General features: G+C 29.1%; 2 protein-coding genes across 3 annotated transcripts; both read left to right on the forward strand.

The window, feature by feature from the left end:
• Positions 1–7,759: 7,759 nt before the first annotated feature.
• On the forward strand, positions 7,760–13,777 carry LOC105250508. Of its 2 annotated transcripts, none has more exons than XM_025413352.1 (3): positions 7,760–7,949; positions 8,039–8,151; positions 13,155–13,777. In XM_025413352.1, the coding sequence occupies exons 2-3, from the start codon at positions 8,116–8,118 to the stop codon at positions 13,416–13,418; spliced, it is 300 nt and encodes a 99-aa protein (XP_025269137.1). In that variant the 5' UTR covers positions 7,760–7,949; positions 8,039–8,115; the 3' UTR covers positions 13,419–13,777. The 2 variants fall into 2 exon arrangements, with proteins under 2 accessions (XP_025269137.1, XP_019882872.1); XM_020027313.2 differs by lacking the exon at positions 7,760–7,949 and adding an exon at positions 11,932–12,079 and having other exon boundaries at positions 8,036–8,151.
• A 4,285-nt stretch (positions 13,778–18,062) lies between these two features.
• On the forward strand, positions 18,063–22,333 carry LOC112639448. Its single transcript, XM_025413345.1, has 3 exons — positions 18,063–18,107; positions 19,127–19,185; positions 19,468–22,333. Exons 1-3 carry the CDS (start codon positions 18,084–18,086, stop codon positions 22,274–22,276), a joined length of 2,892 nt encoding a protein of 963 aa, XP_025269130.1. The 5' UTR covers positions 18,063–18,083; the 3' UTR covers positions 22,277–22,333.
• Positions 22,334–23,268: the final 935 nt, after the last annotated feature.

The raw sequence follows: 23,268 nt of genomic DNA on the forward strand, positions 1-23,268 counted from the left end.
TTTCCTTCCTTTTTATAAATTTATTTTTATTTAGTTTACATTTTTTAAAATGTAATCTTTATATAAAACCTTTATATAAAAATCAGTTTTTCTCAAAATTCTTTAAATCATGTAAAATTTTTCCATTTTCTAGAATTATTCTGTATATATGCATAAAAACAGATATATTGTGTTTATAATATTGAAAATTTTGTATAATTTCGTGCAGATTTTATATTATTTCTCAAATTTTTACTTATCTTTCGTAAAGAAGACATTGTGATAGTAAAAGTATTGAAAGTTAATAATTTGAAAAATTTAATGTAGCTTAAGGCTCTTTGTCCCTCATTTATATCATTAATTTATGATATCAAAAGTAAAAAATTATACAAATCTCTGAAATGTATCGAAAATAAAAAATGGAAAATAAATTTATTTTCCATTTGATATTTGGTCACTATATTTGATAATATAAATTTTAACTTTTTGGACTTGTTTGGATTTGTTGACAAACTTCGTTTTGACTTGTACATTAATGAAAGATTGTAAATCTGGATCAATTACTATAAAGTTGACTTTTGTTACAAATGTATAAAACAAGCAACTATTTCAAATATAACAATTTATTAATGTAATAACCAAATTTTCAGTGTATTTTCACAAATTCATGTTATCAAATATGTGATGACGCGAGAAAACTTATTATGTATAGGAAAATTATTATTATGTATAACAAAAATTCATTCTTTCTTGCTTCAAATTTCTTACTTTGAACATCATATTTTAATGATTAATAAGGAAATAGGAGCTTTTATTATTATTATGGTTAATTATTTTCAATTTTTTTTTTATAAAAATTCTATTGCTATATTATTTTTATAAAAATTCTTTTTGTTGCTATATTATTCATTTATTTTATATTATACATTTGAGAATTGATTACATATATATATACATAGAAGTTGTATAATATAATATGTAACACAATTCTTGCAATTATAATAAAAAAGGTATAAGTGAGAAATTCACAATATAAAATATATTTAAATATAGATATTTAATATATATATCATAATATATTTACATTATAATATATTTACATCTCTCTTTCGCGCGCGTGGAATATTTGTAATTTTATACTATTGTCCGCAAAATATTGCCCGAATTGCGTTATGACGACATTAGAGAAAAGTACTTAAAAATAATAATCAGGGCTGAATTTACGTTTTCTTTAGATACTATATTTTTCGAGATACTAAAGTACATAAATTTAGATACAGAAAATGAACATATTTAATAAATGTGCTATATATAACATTGTTATATATAACATTGCAAATATAATTAGGCCTAATTAATTTTTCATAAGATTATAATAAACATTCATGCATATATAACATCTGTAAATGTTTTTTTCTTTTGTTAAATTTCGCAAAATTATTTAAGTTGTTAGCTATTTAATGTGTTTTATTAATTTCCTTATGAATAGTACAATAACGAATTTTACATGAGTGAATTCATTATAAATTCTAATTTTTATATTATAGTAGAACTTTATCTCACACATAAAAAAGAATAATTCTTGTCTTTTTAACAAAAAAATGTTACGTAACACATGTTGCATAACAATATTCATCATATGTTTAAATCAATAGTTTAGTATTACTTTTTATAATAATGTGTGTTTGTCAAAGGCCCCTGAATTTATGGCCCGAGATAATGCGCCTATGAGTAAATCCGGCTCTGGTAATTATACTTTATCTAAAGAAATATAACATCTACAGATGAACCATGTCTACATATTTATTCTGACGAAACAAAAATATAATACTCGTATAATCTAGATATTATGATGATTGTATTAAGATTATAATGAATAATGGAGACAGTTTTTTGATATATTCATCTTTCATTCATCTCTCTCTCGCCTTCTTTCTCATGAGTTAGGATTTCACATATTTCATATTGTTATACATTCAAACTCGTAATTTGTAAAATAATTCTGTTCAATCATTTAATATATATTTTAATCGGCTTTTCAATTTTTAACGAAATATTCGTATTATTATACAACAAAAGTGCATCATTGTTAACAAGATAATTTTTATAAATGACTTTTATACTTATAATATAGTTCAATTTTAATTTAATTTAATGTGTATATTTGTTAATGCTCTATTATCATTTACAAGCTAAAAAGAAAAACATTTTTCAATTTTCAATTTATATATAAATCGAATTATTATTTATAAATATTAAAAAAACATTATCTTTTACAAGCTAAAAAGAAAAACATTTTTTCAATTTTCAATTTATATATAAATCGAATTATTATTTATAAATATTAAAAAAAACATTATCTTTTACAAGCTAAAAAGAAAAACATTAATATTAAATATTATTATTAATATTAAACATTAATATTAAATATTAAAAACATTATCTTTTACAAGCTAAAAAGAAAAACATTCTTTCAATTTTCAATTTATATATAAATTGAATTATTATTTATAAATATTAAAAAACATCTTTTACAAGCCACAAAGAAAAACATTAATATTAAATATTATTATTAATATTAAACATTAATATTAAATATTAAAAAACATTATCTTTTACAAGCTAACAAGAAAAACATTTTTTCAATTTTCAATTTATATAATCGAATTATTATTTATAAATATTAAAAAACATTATCTTTTACAAGCTAAAAAGAAAAACATTCTTTCAATTTTCAATTTATATATAAAATCGAATTATTATTTATAAATATTAAAAAACATCTTTTACAAGCTACAAAGAAAAACATTAATATTAAATATTATTATTAATATTAAACATTAATATTAAATATTAAAAACATTATCTTTTACAAGCTAAAAAGAAAAACATTAATATTAAATATTATTATTAATATTAAACATTAATATTAAATATTAAAAACATTATCTTTTACAAGCTAAAAAGAAAAACATTCTTTCAATTTTCAATTTATATATAAATCGAATTATTATTTATAAATATTAAAAAACATTATCTTTTACAAGCTAAAAAGAAAAACATTAATATTAAATATTATTATTAATATTAAACATTAATATTAAATATTAAAAACATTATCTTTTACAAGCTAAAAAGAAAAATATTCTTTCAATTTTCAATTTATATATAAAATCGAATTATTATTTATAAATATTAAAAAACATCTTTTACAAGCTACAAAGAAAAACATTAATATTAAATATTATTAATATTAAACATTATTATTAATATTAAACATTATTATTAATATTAAACATTATTATTAATATTAAACATTAATATTAAATATTAAAAACATATTTTACAAGCTAAAAAGAAAAACATTCTTTCAATTTTCAATTTATATATAAATCGAATTATTATTTATAAATATTAAAAAACATTATCTTTTACAAGCTACAAAGAAAAACATTAATATTAAATATTATTAATATTAAACATTAATATTAAATATTAAAAAACATCTTTTACAAGCTAAAAAGAAAAACATTTTTTCAATTTTCAATTTATATATAAATCGAATTATTATTTATAAATATTAAAAGAAAATATTAACTTTTAAGAACAAATTAACTAAAAATGTTCTTTCTTTATTCTCAATTCAGAGCTAATGCGCCAGCGTGGATTAGATGCGAAGGAAACTCGTTTCGATGTATGAAGGTTTAAAAACGAGAGCATTTTATTTCCTTTTGAATCCAAGTATTTTTCTTTGGATAATTAAATCACGTCCTTCTCGAGTCGCTATGTCCAAAATTCCATCTGATCTTGCGAGAACAATCCAGTCAGCGATAATCTCTTGAGTCGCGCATTTGTAAACTCGCATTCGAAGATTTCTCTGCTTGACTTGGAAACGAGCGATCAGTCGTGCGATCGCTAATGTGAAAAAGATTGGCAATAATTAGCATTTTAATCTAATCTGCAGTAATAATTTCTCCATATTACTTTCTATACTCGCTCTCCAAACATTTGAAAATAAATATTGTCATATTATTAAGAGTTATATTGTCAGAGATTTTTTTACACACATATACATACATACACGCAAATAAATAAAATTTCTCGTAAAATACGAGAATTGAACAAACTGACATTGATTTCTGTAGTCATATATAACGTGGCAATGAGAACCATGTGTCTCAAGTTGTAATATATAAATTTAATTATCCCAACAGCAACTTCTAAAGTAAAAGTCAATAATTAGCAGAAATAGTAACGATCTAGGGTATCATTAACTCTACTTAATTGTTTGATGATTTAACGTTGCGATATATTCCACGGAATAACATTATTACTTTGATTTCTCTGTGTGACTGCCACACGCAAAGTATTAAAATAATATTTTTAATATTACAATATACATTAATTATTAATATATATATATATATATATATATATATATAATATATATATATATATATATATATATATATATATAATTATTTTATCAAAAATATATGTTTTGGATAATAATTTAATGTACAATAATTATCGATTATTGCAATTCGATTTTCACGTTTGTCGTAGAATTGTGTTTAAATCGATTCCATTTTACTTTCGTTACCACTAAGAAAGCACCATTGGATCTCTTTTTATTCAGATCATAATTACATCAATTCCATAGATAATTTCATGATTGCATCTGCCTCATATTTTTTATTTGCCTATAATCTTTCAATCGAGAAATTCAATTGAGCTTCTCTTTTCACTGCTACTTGATCATGGAGACGATATCTCCTCGTATCGAACGCACAATCATATTTGATTATTATTATCTAAACATAAGAAGCGGTGGATAAATAGAGAATTAAAGGCATTAAAGAAGTAAAAGGCGCCTAAAAAGCGTCAGCCGAGCAGAAAAAGCGTATTGTTTATCCGCTTCGAGGAGATACGTCAATCGCGAGGCGTGCACGTCCACGTGTCTCTGCACGAAAAAAGAACATTCTTATTTTGAAAATTTAGTTTTTGAATATTTAGTTTTACCCATGGAAATTTTGAAATGAGATTATATCGCGTTAATTAAAGAAAAAAAATAATTGTTTGAATAATTGCTTACTTGAATGAAGCCATTTTATATAGTTCAATCGAGAAAAATATATTCGCATGATTTAAGATTTAATTTTCTTGAATGGAAAAGAAACAATGTTGGATAGAAAATAAATTTTTAAATCAAAGATTATAATTTTCTTAAAGTAGAATTAAATAATTATATATTCTTAAGGTGATAATTACAATATTAAAATAAGACGATAATATTGTTGAAATTTAAAATTATTAAATTCTTCTAAGAAGATTAGAAATTGTTGCGTATATACGAAACAATGAACGCGTTAGTTTAAATATATAAGTTTTGATTTGACACTTCTTTTTTTTCTGTGCGTTTAAGGAATAATCACGTTACACAGAAAAAGGACATTTTCGTTTTGAAAATATATTTAATTTTAACATGAAAATTTTGAAATGAGATTATATCGCGTTAATTAAAGAAAAAAAATAATTGTTTGAATAATTGCTTACTTGAATGAAGCCATTTTATATAGTTCAATCGAGAAAAATATATTCGCATGATTTAAGATTTAATTTTCTTGAATGGAAAAGAAACAATGTTGGATAGAAAATAACATTTTTAAATCAAAGATTATAATTTTCTTAAAGTAGAATTAAATAATTATATATTCTTAAGGTGACAATTACAATATAAAAGACGATAATATTGTTGAAATTTAAAATTATTTAATTCTTTTAAGAAGATTATAAATTATTGCATATACAGGGTGTTCAAAAAGTCCCGGTACGGGGGAATAACTCGAAAAGTAAGGGTCGGACAAAGAAACTTTTCGGACAAAAGTTGTAGGGCTTACTCCGAGCTTTTATCTCGCGACCTTGAGTTTGACCTTGAGCTTGACCTTCAAGGTTATTTGAAGGTCAAAGTGTTTTTTTTAAATGGGAACCCCTATTTTTGATTGTATATTCTTATAGCTGACCTCGAGAGCTTTCCAAAACACTATAATAAAATATTTTTCCCTCAAGTATTTATCGAGTTATGAGGCTTCAAATCATTTCTTAATTTTACATAAACCGTAAAATATCTTGTAAAATATTCACTTTTCGATTATTTTACCTTAATACTTTTATGTACAAAATAATGAGAGGAATCAATTGGTGTAAAGAAAACATACAGTTGTTTTTAAGAAAAAATATGTAATTGTTAATTGCAAATTACATATTTTTTCTTCGGAACAATTATGTGTTTTTTTTAGACCAATTGATTCCTCTCATTATTTTGTACATAAAAGTATTAAGGTAAAATAATCGAAAAGTGAATATTTTACAAGATATTTTACGGTTTATGTAAAATTAAGAAATGATTTGAAGCCTCATAACTCGATAAATGCTTGAGGGAAAAATATTTTATTAGTTTAGTGTTTTGGAAAGCTCTCGAGGTCAGCTATAAGAATATACAATCAAAAATAGGGGTTCCCATTTAAAAAAAACACTTTGACCTTCAAATAACCTTGAAGGTCAAGCTCAAGGTCAAACTCAAGGTCACGAGATAAAAGCTCGGAGTAAGCCCTACAACTTTTGTTGGAAAAGTTTCTTTGTCCGACCCTTACTTTTCGAGTTATTCCCCCGTACCGGGACTTTTTGAACACCCTCTATATGCGAAACAATGAACGCGTTAGTTTAAGTATATAAGTTTTAATTTGACACTTCTTTTTTTTTCTGTGAGTTTAAGGAATAATCACGTTACACTGAAAAAATGACATTTTCGTTTTGAAAATATATTTAATTTTAACATGGAAATTTTGAAATGAGATTATATCGCGTTAATTAAAGAAAAATATAATTGTTTAAATAAAATTAGCTTACTTGAAGTCATTTAATATAGTTCGATCAAGAAAAATATATTCTTAAGATTTAAGATTTAATTTTCTTGAATGGAAAGGAAACAATGTTGGATAGAAAATAACATTTTTAAATGAAAGATTATAATTTTCTTAAAATAGAATTATATAATTATATATTCTTAGGGTGACAATTACAATATTAAAATAAGACGATAATATTGTTGAAATTTAAAATTATTAAATTCTTCTAAGAAGATTATAAATTATTACGTTTATATACGAAACAATGAACGCGTTAGTTTAAGTATATAAGTTTTGATTTGACACTTCTTTTTTTTCTGTGAGTTTAAGGAATAATCACGTTACATAGAAAAAATGACATTTTCGTTTTGAAAATATATTTAATTTTAACATGGAAATTTTGAAATGAGTTTATATCGCGTAATTAAAGAAAAATATAATTGTTTGAATAATTGCTTACATGAATGAAGTCATTTAATATAGTTCGATCAAGAAAAATATATTCTTAAGATTTAAGATTTAATTTTGAATGGAAAAGAAACAATGTTGGATAGAAAATAACATTTTTAAATCAAAGATTATAATTTTCTTAAAGTAGAATTAAATAATTATATATTCTTAAGATGACAATTACAATATATTAAAATAAGACGGTAATATTGTTGAAATTTAAAATTATTTAATTCTTCTAAGAAGATTATAAATTATTGCGTATATATATGAAACAATGAACGCGTTAGTTTAAGTCTATAAATTTTGATTTGACACTTCTTTTTTTTCTGTGTGGCGGCAAAAAGCAAAGAGCGCGCGCACGGGTCGCTCGGCTCGGTTTTCCATTTTCATCGACTTCCGTTTTTGCGAACGGGGGACTTCTCCTCGCGGACGAGGAACGCGACAAGGCCGCGAAGGTGACGCTTGAAATCCGCCTCTATATCGCGTGCGCCGACGCCGCTGCTGGCTTTCACTTTTTCCCGGCGATACGACTCTCGGCGAGTCCTCCCAAGTCTTTCCGCGCGAGAGTCCACGCGTGCGCGCGATTTCCCGAAGGTGTCATTTACCTAGGCACGTGTCCGACGAATATCAAGAGTAGATTGATGGACGGAGCTTGACACTATCCGAGATTAATGTTTTCTTTTTTATCTTAATTTTAGACGGCAATATTCGTTGACCCAACTACTCGATTGTCGAGTATCGATTCGACCAGATGGAGGGATCTGTTGACTGTTGAATGATCGGCGAGATCGGTCTTTGCGGAAAAGTTTGGGTAAATGGCGCGCTTCCTTTTTCTATTATAGATTAGATTACGTTGTAGTTAGTTTTGCTTGGTTTTTTTTTGTAATTTATATAGAAAATGTAGAGGTGTCCTCGACGTCAGGTTGATCAATCTGTAAGAGTGTTGGCCTCGAGGCGTTAAAGACCCGTAAAGTGGCTCAGGAGACGCTTCACTTCGTTACGCTTTGCTTAAATACTTTCGCTTTCGTGCTCCGCGGATCATCGTGATCCCTAATTAAATAGGCTTGTGTGTAAACGCCTTTTTACGGTTATTTACTGATGCCTTATCTCGAAGAGTCCAGATCTATGGTGATGATACGTGCGATTAATTCGCAGAATATAAATATTCAACTTTTCAACGGCTTGTCAAAATAACAACTCTAACTAATTCATCTCATTTCGCGTAAAAGAAAGAAAGTGATGAAGAAATATGATTTTTCTCTCGCGTGATCTGCAATCTTTAATCTCAGGCAGCACACAATATTTATAAAATATTTATAATATTTGACTTGAATATTTTATAAATATTTTGAGGCCTTTAAGTTTACTAGAAAAATTTATTATAAATAAAAAAATATATATATCTTTTTTTAAATCTTTTTTATTTATAATAAATTTTTCTAGTAAATTTAAGGGCGTAAAAATATTTATAAAATATTTCTAAACTATTCAAGTCAAATATTATATACAGTGACCGGCAAAAATAAAAAGCCATTTTCCTAGTTATACTGTTTTGCTTAATGAAAGAGTAAAAATATTAAAACAATGAGATTTTCATTGATGAAAGAAGAAGCATTTATTATTTATTTTAAAATTTTATGTTACAATCACATAAATTATTTTTTACTTTTCAGTTTTATTTATATTTCTTAAATATTGCTGTTTATTATATTGACAAAATAAAAAAGCCATTCAGATTTTTTCGATTTAATATATACAATATTTTGTTTGGTTGTCATGTCAACATGTTCATGTTATTGCGCTCACTTCTCGTTGTTGTTAATCATTTTTGCAACATTGGCTTATCTCGATTATTACAAAAAATTCGCGGTCAAAAATGGGAGGAAGATCAATTTCCACACAAGTTCGAAACTTAATTGTGCGAGATATTCAAAAAGGTCTTTCCCAACGGAATATAGCCAAAAATTATGAAGTAAGTAGAGGAGCAGTAGAAACAGATCAGAAGAAAATTTCAATCAACTGGATCGGTGGCAGATAGAATCGGAAGAGGTCGAAAACGAGCAACATCCAAGCGGGAGGATATGAAAATAATCCGTGAAGTTAAGAAAAATCCAAAGATTACTGTTAGAGAAATTCAGGAAAACATTTATCTTACTGTTTCTGACCGCACTGTACGTCGAAGACTCAATGAAGCAAATTTACACAGCCGGTTTGCACGTAAACGACCTTTCTTTAGCGTCACCAATAAGAAAAAACGTTTGCAATTTGCTCGGAAGTATGCAAATATGTCATTGGACTTCTGGAAAAATATTTTATGGACAGATGAAAGCAAATTCGAGTTATTTGGACAAAAGAAGCGGATTAGAGTCTGGAGAAAACACGGCGAAGAGCTTCAAGATCGTCATTCAGAAAACTGTAAAGTATGGCGGAGGAAATATTTTAGTCTGGGGATGTTTCTCATGGGCAGGAGTGGGAAATCTTGTCAAAATTAACGGAATTATGACAGCAGATGTTTACATTGATATAATAAATGAAAATTTGGAGGAGTGTTTGTTGAAACTCGGACTAGAAGATAATTTCATTTTCCAACAAGATAATGACTCGAAACACACAGCAAAGAAAAGTCAAGCTTTTTTTCGTTCCTGCCGAATTAAACAACTTGAATGGCCTCCGCAATCTCCAGATTTAAACCCTATCGAAAATTTCTGGGCAATTTTGGATAATAGGATTAATAAAAGCGGAGTAACTAACAAGAATTCTTATTTTGAAGCATTACAACTAGCCTGGGAGAATTTGGATCCACAACATTTAAAAAATTTAATTGAAAGTATACCAAAAAGACTGCAAAAAGTAATTGAGGCTAAAGGAAATCATATTAATTATTAATTAAAATAATATTGTTGTTTTTTTAAATCGTAATACTATGTTACCTTAACTGGCTTTTTTATTTTGTCACTCTTAAATAAATGATTATATAGAAATAAATACAGTATTAAATAAAAAATGATTTCTTTTTAATTAAAAACATTAAATTACTTAATAAATTTTCAGTTTTAGTTATAAAAAACTTTATAATGAATTTTTTTTACCTTTTAGCATCAAATCAGTTTTATAGTTAAGGTGGCTTTTTATTTTTGCCGGTCACTGTATATATAATATTTGATTTGAACATTTTATAAATATTTTATAAATATTTTATAAATATTTTCACGTTCTTAAGTTTACTATATCATAAAAATTTATTATAAATAAAAAAATATATATATACATATTCACGAACGAGCTCCTTTCTGAGAAAAAATACAATAAAATATACATACATTTGCTTTATTTTCGTTTGTAACACAGCCGGGTGCTAATTTGCATTTCTATGAAACAGTGTTTTTAACAAACATTTGAGAAATATTTACAAAATATTACTATAAATATCGTTTATTTATCGTTTATTTATCGTTTATTTTTATATCATAAATATTATATAAAATATTTATTTATGTTTTAACAATATATCGAATAAAGTTTTTCTGACTACTTCTTTTAATGTACATAAAATATGTATAAAATATTTATATAATATTTTGAAAAAATAAATTATAAAAATATTTATAGATATTTATCATAAATATTGTGTGCTGTTTAGGAACATCAGTTAAATCAATTTGTAAAAATACGGGCTTTTCACGACGATTGACGCTTCTATTGATTTATTATTAACTCAAATTTGCGTTGCAAAAATGTCTTAAAAAATGTCTTTATATTTTTCTTTAGATCTTTTAAATTTTTGTACTGTCCGGACGCGTGCGATGAAAGATCTTGCATTTCGTTAACAGTTTGTTTCGTAATAAGTGAACGGTCAAGGTACAAGGTGTTCGATTTTCTCTTACGTATGCATATATACATAACTGAGAATGAAAGAACAATTGTAAAAATGTGATCTTTTTTCTTGTTTAAGATGATATCTCTTAGAGAGAATCGTGTTTAAAATAAAATAATAAATTAAATAATAAATAAAAAATAAAATAAATAAATTAAATAATAAAATAATAAATATCATGATATCGTTATTTCGAGCAATTTACATTGCAATTATGCGCCCATCTTTAAAGATCCAAGCATAAACAAATACGAAGCGTACGAGTCGATTTTTCTCTCAGAATTTAATTTCCCTCTAACGTTATCTCTTTTCAATATATTTTTTCTTTACTTTGAAGTTTTCGAATTTAAATTAGCCTCTTTCGTGAGATCTTTCTTACACGAGATCTCTTGCTCCTACTTTGATTTTCTCTTAAGACTCAGTTTTACGGAAGAGGCTTATTATTAGAGGCACGATGTATTTTACTCTAGATTTATCCTGCGAATCGAGGCGATGCTCATGTTTCACACGCAACATTGAATCCACGTGAATATTATCCGATCGTGGACATTATCGTCCAGCGAAATTTGCACTTTACGGTTGAACAACCGCGTTTTTTTCTTTCCTTCATTTGCAATTAATTACGAACACATTTGCAGTAATGTCATGAGACACAACATGTAATTAATCTGACGAATGACCCGATTCATCATCGCTTTCCCTGTTTCATTGATTTAGCCAAGAGAGATTTATACGGCGACATCGCCATCGATACAACATCACGTCATATTAGTTGTCACTTTAATTCGTCTTGATCGCGCAAGATATCACCGAGAAAATGGAGCGGAAAATAATAATGACATGGAGCGAGGGAAACATTTTATTAGTACGTATACTTTGTCTATTGAAAATCACTGTCGCTTATCACTCCTTTAATTATTTCAATTATTCCAATGATGATTGTAATAAAAAAATCATTAATTATTCCAATGATGATTGTAATAAGACTTCTTAGCATTTTAATGCATTTAATTGTCCAATAGTCCGCTATTGGACTCTTATCAAGAAACTTTTTAGGGAGCTTTTTTTACATTTCAGAAAAATATAAAATAATATAAAAAATATAATATAAAATATAATATAAAATAATATACAGAATGTCCCAAAAGTCCCGGACCGGTCGAATATTTCATAAACTATGCACTTTAGAAAGAAATGTTTCAGACAAAAGTTGTATGGCTTGAAGGGGACCATCAGATAGTGGCAATGATTTGACACGGGAGAGTCATTTGAAGGTGAGGAAAAGGTCACCTTCAATTTCTTAAATGGAACTTCCTATTTTTTATTACACATTCGTGTAGCTTATCTCGAGAGAAAAAACACATAGTTGAAAAAACACATAGTTGTTTAAAAAAAAAAATGTAATTGTTAATTGCAAATTACATATTTTTTTTTTAAACAACTATGTATTTTCTTTACACCAATTGATTTCTTTCATTATTTTGTACATAAAATGATTAAGGTAAGATAATCGAAAAATGAATATTTTACTAGATATTTTATGGTCTATGCAAAATTAAGAAATGATTTCAAACCTCATAACTCGAAAAATACTCAATGAAGAAATACTTTATTATAGTGTTTTGGAAAGCCCTCGAGATAAGCTACAAGAATATGCAATGAAAAATAGTAGGTTCCATTTAAGAAATTGAAGGTGACCTTTATCTCACATTCAAATGACTCTCCCATGTCAAATCATTGCTACTATCTGATGGCCCCCTTCAAGCCATACAACTTTTGTCTGAAACATTTCTTTCTAAAGTGCATAGTTTATGAAATATTCGACCGGGACTTTTGGGACACTCTGTATAATATAAAATAAAATAATATAATATAATATAATATAATATAATATAATATAATATAATATAATATAATATAATATATTTTATAATTCGCAGATTTTGTGTCTTCTCGTCGCGTTAATTATGGTCGTGGCGGCATACGATCCGGACGACAAATCTCTGAAGGATATTCTCTTACCCGAGGGCCAATTCGAGGCGTTTTACTTGAAAGGTATGCAGGACGAGGAGCAAAACGCCGTGAGACCGCCCCATCTTCACGGATCCTTTCATCAGTATCGAAATCCCGCGCTGGTTGACGCGCCCAACAGCGCGGCTTATGGATTTCGTTTCGATGGAAAACGCCGCTTCAATTTCAATTGAATTATTACCAATAATTTAATCTGTAAAAAAGCATCGAGCGCGATTAGAAACATTTATGATACTTTCATCAAGGATTGCGGTTATCGAAATGGATCGAAATGGAAAAATCATAAGTTTGTGGTCCCAGCGGTTAGCGATTAGCATTACTTTGTGTAGTCATGCGTATAATTCGAAAGTGTGAATATCTAAGGAAATTTTAGATACACGTAACATGTACATTTGTAGTTAAAGATTTTTTTTAGAGATATAAATTTTTATTGTAATGATGTACATTTATTGTAAAGATGTACATTTGTAGTTAAAGATTTTTTTTAGAGATATAAATTTTTATTGTAATAGAGATTCACGCAAATAATAAGGATGGGTATAATCAATGTATTTTCGAATAAATAAGATTTATGACATAAATAAGATTATGACATAATAAAAGATATATTTTGATCATATCTGCGTATTGTTTAATTATGTGTGTGTGTATATTGCATACTATTTATTAATTTTAATTAGAAAGCTGAGTGTAAATTGCAAACAAATCAAATAATGGAATGTGCTTGAATCACATTAATCTTCGAATTCTACTGATATGATTAATGAATGCATTTGGTTCAATTAATTTAGAATCTATTTCTTATCGTCAAAGAAAATGAATGTCACATTAATCAACAGATATTAAATGTGAATATATTTTCATAAATTCCAGTCCAATTCACACAAATCATAAATCATCAGTAGTGGTAGATTACACAGATTTCTTAATATTAAATTGAAATTTTATATAAAATTTTATTTAAAAAAGTAAATATTATTTAAGAAATTTTATTTAAAAAAGTAAATATAAATATTATATCCATATTTAAAAATCGATAGTATAATATTTATAAATATACAGGGTGTATGAAAAGTTTGGAAACAGTCGAATATTTCATAAACTATTCATTTTAGAAAAAAATGTTTCAGACAAAAGTTGTAGGGCTCTAAAATATCTATTTACTAATCTTATTAGCATGATCACAAGTGGCGTTGCCAAGGTTACATGAAGGACATCTTGAATTTTTTAATCGAAAACCTTTATTTCTTATTACATATTCTTGTAATTTATTTCGAGAGCTTTCCAAAATACTATAATTAAGTATTTTTTATTAAATACTTTTTGAGTTATAAAATTCGAAGTAATTTCTTAATTTTACATAAATTATAAAATATCTCGTAAAATATTCATTTTTCGATTATCTTACCTCAGTACTTTTATGCTCAAAATAATGAGAGGAATCAATTAGCATAAAAAAACGCACAGTTGTTTTTAAGAAAAATATATGTAACTGTCAATTGCAAACCTTACAACTTTTGTCTGAAACATTTTTTTCTAAAATGAATAGTTTATGAAATATTCGATTGTTTCCAGACTTTTCGTATACCCTGTATATTATAAACGTTTAAATTTGGAAAATGCAATAAACGACATTCCAATAATTCTTGATTCAAAATTTTTCATAAACTAATTGTAAGCTTTATTTTAAGAATTTAAAATTAAAATATTTTCCTCATGACTTTTTATGTAAAAAGATCGATTTCGGAAATTGATTAAAATATTTATAATTAGAAGAAAATATTGTAATTTTGCAATACCATGCGTATGCATTATAATTCGCGATCATGTATGTACAAAAGTGAGAGAAACTGCAAGAGAAAACTGTAATGTATTTTAAAAGCACCGGTCTCTTATCAGAATAATATATTCGAAAAAATTAATCTTATCAGAAGATTATACATAGATTTATGTAAATATATATTGTCACTTGTGGCTACAACGTTAGCGACCGAATGAATAAGATACGTTAACGCGCCGTCTTTAATATTCCGATCGGATCAAACCTGTATTCTATACAGGGTGTATCTGAAATGATGCACTAAATTTTAGGAGCGTATTCTAGAAGTCAAAATAAGACTTTTTTTTCCTATGAACATGGATCCGCAAATGAACCCTTCTCCGAGCTAAAGTTTGGGGAAAAAATTAAAAATTGACTATTTAAGAAAAAAAAAGGTTTTGACGTTACTTATTATCCTCTCTTGAGAGATAAATAAATTTGCGTTACGAGTATTTGGTCAATTTCACATATTTTTAGTTCGGAGGGGGGTTCATTTGCGGACTCATGTTCATAAGAAAAAAAGTCTTATTTTGACCTCTAGGCTCCTAAAGTTTAGTGTATTATTTTAGATACACCTTATATATATATGTGCGATTATAAAGAAAACAGCTGATTTGCTGTTGAACCAGATATCATCGATCGGAGAGTCTGGGAATTTTTTTAACGTTAATCTATGCATTTTTTCTGTCTTCGAACCACACCTCTTCCGTTACGATGATTCTAGCGACTATAATTATCTGAGAGATCGATAGTTTTGTTTCTATTTCGCGGTTTTCTTGTCAGAACTGCTTCTCCTTTTCATCCTAATTAATAAACGGTTTTCTACCTAGCAATAACGCAAAGCTCTTATCTGTGTATGCATAAGAATCCGATACGATGCAGCTTCATGATTTGCGATTCGACAAACAACTTTCCATGTTTAGATGATGCTAGAAACTTGATGCTTCGCTCATGAAGATGGGAAACTCACAAACAAGCAATTAAAACGGGGCAGTCAAGTAATTTTACTTTCATTAAGCCAATGGCCTTTATTATGACTACTCTCGCGTTAAACTGGAAAAGCCCGAAAAACTCCAATAGAAATTCGAAATTTATTACGTATTCGCACGATATGCTTCCAAATGTAATCACCAGGGTTGGATAATAACTAGTTGATTAGTTAAAAGTTAAAAAAGTTAAAAAGTTGAGTTAAAAAGTTAATAATTTTTAACTCAACTTAGTTATTTTAAAAAGAGTTAACTTTTAACTTTAACTAGTTATTTTTAAAACACATAAACTTAAATTTATTAACTTTCCCCCCAAATTTATTTGATGATTCATATTATTATTATTTAGAGTAATCTAATTTTAAAATTACAATCTAATTTAATATAAAGTGAAATAGTGCTTTTCAAAATTTTAACTTTTATCTTAACTAACGTTAATTTAATCTTAACGTAACTTTTATTGAGTTAATTTTTTATTTGTATAACTTTTAACATAACTAAATTAATTTTTTAACCCATTAACTTTAACTTAATTTAATTAAAAAAAAATATAAACTTACCCAACCCTGGTAATCACCAGAATCGAAACTTGCAGCGTTATGTTAAGATGTACAGATTCGCGTGAAGAAATATGTATCGCACATTGTGCGTATCCAGATATTTTCATTTTCTGCAATTATTAAAAATGAATAAGGCTATTTTTTCGAGTAAATATTTCTATAGTAATCTCTTGTAATTATATTAAATCCTAAAGTTGATAAAATTATTGGAAATTAATTATTAATTCTCTTACAGAAGAGATTTTCAATTTGCATGTCTTATATAATTTATTTAAAAATTGAGAATCCCTCCAAAAAAAACCTTACAAAGATAAAAAGAAATACGCCAAGTACATAAAAAAACATTCCACCTTATATATGCAATAAAACGTTTAATAAAAAAATACCCTTAAAAAAATAATAAATAATTTATAAAAATTTTTCTTCAAAAAATTTATATAATTTTCCTAAAAAAAATCAAAACTAAATATGAAAATAATTAATTAGCCAAGTATATTGAAACAATTGATAGAGATTTGTAATTTGAAATAATTGTCACAAATTTAATTTTGCATTTATGTATTAGATTTTCGACAAAATGAAAATGATTTTCAAAATAAGTTCAATACTTTGTATAATATATAAAAATACATTATTATGTATGATCCAAATAAATATTTGTACAATATATGAAATAGCATTAATATATTGCGGTTGAGAAAAATATTGATGATTTTTTTTATTTGACAAAAGGTACACATGATACGAGAGAATGAGTTCTTCATCATGCATCTTAAGAATTGACTTCAACTGATTATTTAATTCATACGTCAAAATTGTAAGGTGTGTGCAATTGTTAAAGATCAGAAAAAAAACTATGAAAATAAGAAAACTCATTTGATGATATATTTTAATAAAAAAAACTATATTTCACACATCGAAATCATTATAATAATTAAATTAAAAATCGAAAACTATTTTAGTATATAAATAAAAAAGCTAAATAAATAAGTTTATTCATTTGAATAAAGATACAATTTTTAAAATTCTTTCTCTCAAATTTATTTCGAATACATACACGTGTGAATAAATCGTCAAATTTCGACATTTTCCTTCGTGCAATGTGCTATTTTCGCAACAGAAATGTATTTATACAAATTATTTCTAAAGATGCAAAATTATTTATTAACAAAATTTAAAAAAAATCATTGGCTTATACTTACTAATGGCAACATTTGATATCTCTCGATAAAAATAATATGGAAAAAACAGGAACTAATTACTCGAAATCAATTGCTCGCCCAGTGTTTGTGATCACCATAATGGCGTGCAGGGAGAATTATACAGATGCATTATAAAGGACACGCTTCGGCACGAAGCCGCTCTATGGGAGAAGCTTTAAAAGAGGTGGCTAAATATCGCCGCACCACAGTCGACTTTGTGCGTCGCCCCTACATCGACAAGGTGAGCGGGATTTCGTGCGAGCTACGCGATATGAAGTTCACGTGTTTCATTACGGTGAGTGAAGACAGCTCATCGGAGAATTATTGTTTTCGCAGTGAAAAAAAGTGATCGAAAATTACGACTTAAATGTGAATTCGCCGAGATTGTTGTCCGATCATATGGATTTTTTCCGTAAATTTTTTCGTTCGACTCATTGCATCGATCTGTCCGATAATTGAGGAGGAGGATACGGCTATAAGAATCCTAGTTGGGCTGAAAAATATTTCTTTTCTAGTTGATAAAAATAATTAGCGGTACGCTTGCACATCCTTACGCAGTGCTGACGAAATTACGGCTAACGCTGTTAATTTATTAATGCACTGAGGAAAAAATTATCTTAAAATAAAAAAATTTTAGTTAATTCAAGAAAGTTATTTATTCGGTGGGTACTAATCATGTATTTACTTGTATTCAAAACGTCTGTTTGCTTAAATTAAATATTTATTTACATATGTTTAAAAAAATATAATTTTTAATTAAATATTTTTATTTTAATTTTACAAAATATTTATTAAAATGCATTTTTTATTCCCAAAAATTTTAAATTTTTTAATTTTAAAAAGTAATATATTTAATTTAATAAATTATAGTATATATTTTACGAAAGTAGTATTTAAATATAAAAAATATATAAATGAAAATAATGTACTTAATATAACATGCATATTTAATTAAAATTAAATACTTTTGCTTAAATAAAGTAAACAATTCCTTTCATTTAAAGCAAAAGTTTCAGGAAAACAAATTTATTTCATTTAAAAAAATTTTTCCCTCAGTGTGGTTTTGGAGATGTAAAGTGATCGCGAAATGCTAACATTGTTTAAATTAATTTAAATTTTCGCTTGAAAAAATTGATAAGTGAGCAAACAATTGAGATTCTCATAGATGCAGCTGTTAATTATTATAAATGACAATTTATAGTGCTATAATATGTTACATGAAAATTTATAAATATAATGTAAATAAAAATATAAATATATTCTACATATATAATTTTTTTTACAAATATAATTTTTATATATATTCATATGTAGGTGTGCGCATGTCTGTCATCAACAGTGTTCACTAACGAGGTCAAATATTTAAATAATAGGTAAGCAGATTTTCGACAGATTTTTTTTCTTTCTTATTTCTGTGTTTTTAAAACAACAAATTTTCCTTGTACTTATTTTCTGTATTATAACTGTACTATTTCGTTAAATTAGATTTATATAACAATAAAAATAATTGATAAAATTACAATAACATAAAATAAAATTTTAGTTTTGAATTATTTTTAAATTTTAACAATATTTAATCTGTTACATTTTCCAATCGCATCATTTCTCGTATTTAAGTAATAAATAGTAATGCAATTTATAATTGACTTCTTTAGAGTAAAGAAGATTGCAAGATCACCAGAAGAATTGATCATCAAAGATGCCGCAACAAGAAGAGAAATAAATCCTATCCCCCAGATTTATTCCGATATATACCCTACGTCGCGACAGTTTCAGTCGAGAGAGTCCAAAAAAAATCACGAGGTTCAATCTGGACCTCAACAGCAACAGCAATCATCACAACCACAACAATCACCACAATCCCAACAACAACAGCATCGTTATAACCGCGGCCGCTCGAGACATTCAGCAAAACATGTAAAGACCCGATCAATCGGCGGATTACCGACATATGAGGTGAGCGACAATCAGATAGACTCGATTCCTGAAGTGATTTACGATGAAGAACCGATTCGTATCGAGCCCATGATTCGCGTCACCAGGAAGAAGAATGTCTTCGACTCCATCATTGACATCGTACATCAATTGTTGGACCCTCCGAAGAACGAACTGGGCCCTCTCGTGCCTATCCAGATGCCCGGATCCAAACGCAAGATCTACTTGCGACTGATAGAGCCGGTTGATGCGAGCGAGGTGATGGTACGCTTCGTCACGCAATTACCGGTTCCCGTGATCGATGCGGAGAAACAATACAATCCCTTCATCCCGATTCCCTCAATCGTCGATCCCATCACCATGCTTATGAATCAAGCTCATCACGGAATACATCCTGTATTGCACGGCGATCCGTTATTCGCTTCCTCCTCCAATCGTCATCGTGCAATTTATCCGCCCCGAAACGTCAGCCACGTTAAAGGAGTGCAGCCACCGAAATCACAGAATTCGCAGAATCCTTCGAAGGATCCGCAAATCAAAGGGAGTTTCCCACCCGCCATAGATTCAAACAAAGAGGAAAGCAACAAGAATCACTTTACGAACACGCGAGTAAACTTGCAGAATCAAGAACAACAATTGTTGAGCGAATCCGCGGCCTCATATTACCAGTATCAAGCGGCAGGCGAGGAAGTCATGAACAAAGTGAAAGAGCTGCTCGAGAAGGAAAACGTAACGACGACAGTCAAGACTGAAGCTGATCCTTCGGTACAGCCCTGGCATCAATTAAGCACGCATCGTTTGCCTCTTCGGCAAATCGCCCCGTATTCACCTGCATCGATGGAACAAGATTCTAGCTCTCACACGGACACTTACAAAGCGCCGAGCGACGTCTTCACCGGTCCTAGTTCGTACTCGACCTCGTACGAGCAGTACAACGATGCTGCTAACTCAGCTCCCGAATTCTATCCCAGCTCTTACAGCGGTCCGAGTTCCTACTCGACGCCCTACAAACAGAACGAGATTCATGATGCTCACCCGAACACGTACTCGACCTCGTATCACAAGCAGAACGAGTTCAATAACGCTCCGAGTTCCTATTCGGTCTCTTATCAGGATCAGAACGAATTCAACGGTGCTCCGAGTTCCTATTCGACCTCTTATCAAAGTCAGGAGTACAGCGCCCCTGATTCCTACGCGACCTCTTACGGAAAGCAAAACGATCTTTTCAGCGCGCCAAGTGCCTATTCGAGTTCTTACGAAAAACCGACTCCACCTTCGAGTTTCTACGATAAGCAAACCGGTATAACTGAGACCAGTGCGAATTCTAATGCTCTTGAAATTGTAGATCCACCGTCTTACTTGCCCGGTTATCGAACGGAGAATCAGGCTAGTCGAGGATTCGGGACAATCTCGACCCGACAACCGCGATACAACAATCCCCGCGAGATGGCAGGCTTGAATACCGAGGAATCGGCGTCTCGCGTGATATGGGGTAAGTCAAAACAGGAGAAGGACGAGTCGAGCTTCCAGAAAAGCGCGGAGATCACCGGCACCGGTATCGATGACAGTCGTGAGAAGTGGCAGCCGGTTGTATTCGTGCACGAGAACGCGGGTTGGCACGAAGCGTACGAAGCCGAGATGATGAAAACTGCTACGACAGAACGCCAGGCAGTCCCCAAAGCTCGACCCACAAAGAAACCGTCGCGAGGAGCCACCGACCAGGCACGTCGGAATGTTAAACAGCGAGGCAGCGTGAGTGCTCGAGATTCGAGGTTCTCGACTGTCTCGGGAGAACAGAACGGTTGCGAGCAAAAGAAATCCACGACCACATCGACTACGACGCCTCGTTCCGAGAGTACCATAAGGATCATTGAGAAGCAGACACAGTCGGTTGGTAGCGAGCTGATATTGGTCACCCAATCGCCAAACATCACGATCGAAACTTTGAGACCAAACCTCACCGCGAAGAGTCCAATGGTAAGTACAACGATGATGACGTTGACGACGGTGACGAGCAAGCCATTGGTGACGACGACCAAGAGTCCTGAGTCGATGAGCGTCAAAAATGAGATGACGGAGAGATCAAAGCCGTTGTTGATCAAAGTACTTAAGAGCACGACGACGGAGAAACCGTTGTTGCTGATCAAGGCGATCGAGAACATCTTTATGAGCAATATAGAAGAGAAACTGATAGCGACCGAAGCAAGCGTGATTAAGCCGACTGTGAGTAATGTGATGAAGAAAGTGAGGAGTACGACTGAGAAATCGAGCAGTACGATCGAAAAAACGTTGATGAAGGTCACGACTAAGGTATCGAATAATAAAGTGAAAAAAGCAGAGATACCCAAAAGGCCTATGATAATGAAGAAATCGACGTACATAATGAAGAGACCGGCATTAAGTAGTACTACAGAAAGGACAGTCACGACGCAGAAGCCGACGATTAGTAGTACGACCAAGAAAACGACACTTGCAGGAAAATCAAAATTTTTTAGAACGATCTCGAAAAGGAGGCCGACCACGACTTGATGCTTTATTTATATTAATAGGGTGGTCCTCCTTTTTTCAAGCACGATCGATCCGCGTTCTTATGCGTTTATGCACTGAGAAAAATTGTTTGATTATATGTACCAACAAGACGTATATGATTGAAGGCATTTTGTTAAATTAAACAAGAATTTCTAGTTATGATAAGACTCGATTTTTTATAACTAGAATGTTTAATGGATTTTATTATAAGGATTTGATTAGTATTTTTTGGTGAATCTATAAAATTTCTTGTTGCATTAACTTCTTTGCTTGCCGCTAGCCACTCTTAACTTTACTTGTATTCAATATTTGCCATGAAATATGTATAAACAACTAGTATTAACGTTAAATCCAAAGTATATTTTTTTTTCTCTTACGAGCAGTAGTGCCAGAAAGAAAACGCCAGTTCTCTGATTTAGGGATGGGCGATTTTTTCAAAAGAATCGATTTTTTGGATCGATCTAGATCGGAGACTTAAAAACTCGATTCGCCAAAAAATCGACTGTTAAAGAATCGATCTATCAAAAATCGATTTCTTTATTTAATTTTACAAAATATTAAATATTTCCAATCGTATTCAATTATTCTTCTCACATTCAACTGCGATAGGTTAATTTTTTACAATTCCTTACATCATATAAAGAAAAATTGTGGATTAAGGCCAGGTCTACAACAGATAACTTAAGCCTTAAGTCTTAAGAAATTACCCAATCACACTAGAGTATTTCAAGTATTCTTTCAAGTATTCTCTTCATATTTGACTGTGATTGGTCAATTTCTTAAGAGCTTAAATTACCTATTATAAACCCGGCTTTAAAGTAAAGATTAAATTTCCTTTCAACTAAATTTGTATAAATGCTATGCACACATATACGAAAAATCAAGGCGTAATATGAATTTTATACTTTTATGTTTTTAGGATCGCTCTCTAATCTTAAGAATCGATTCACTGGATTAATCGAAGATGTAAGATCAATTTAAAAAATCGAGAA

This window comes from Camponotus floridanus, unplaced genomic scaffold (genome assembly GCF_003227725.1).
Source record: "Camponotus floridanus strain SB8 unplaced genomic scaffold, Cflo_v7.5 scaffold65, whole genome shotgun sequence".
Lineage (NCBI taxonomy): Eukaryota > Metazoa > Arthropoda > Insecta > Hymenoptera > Formicidae > Camponotus > Camponotus floridanus.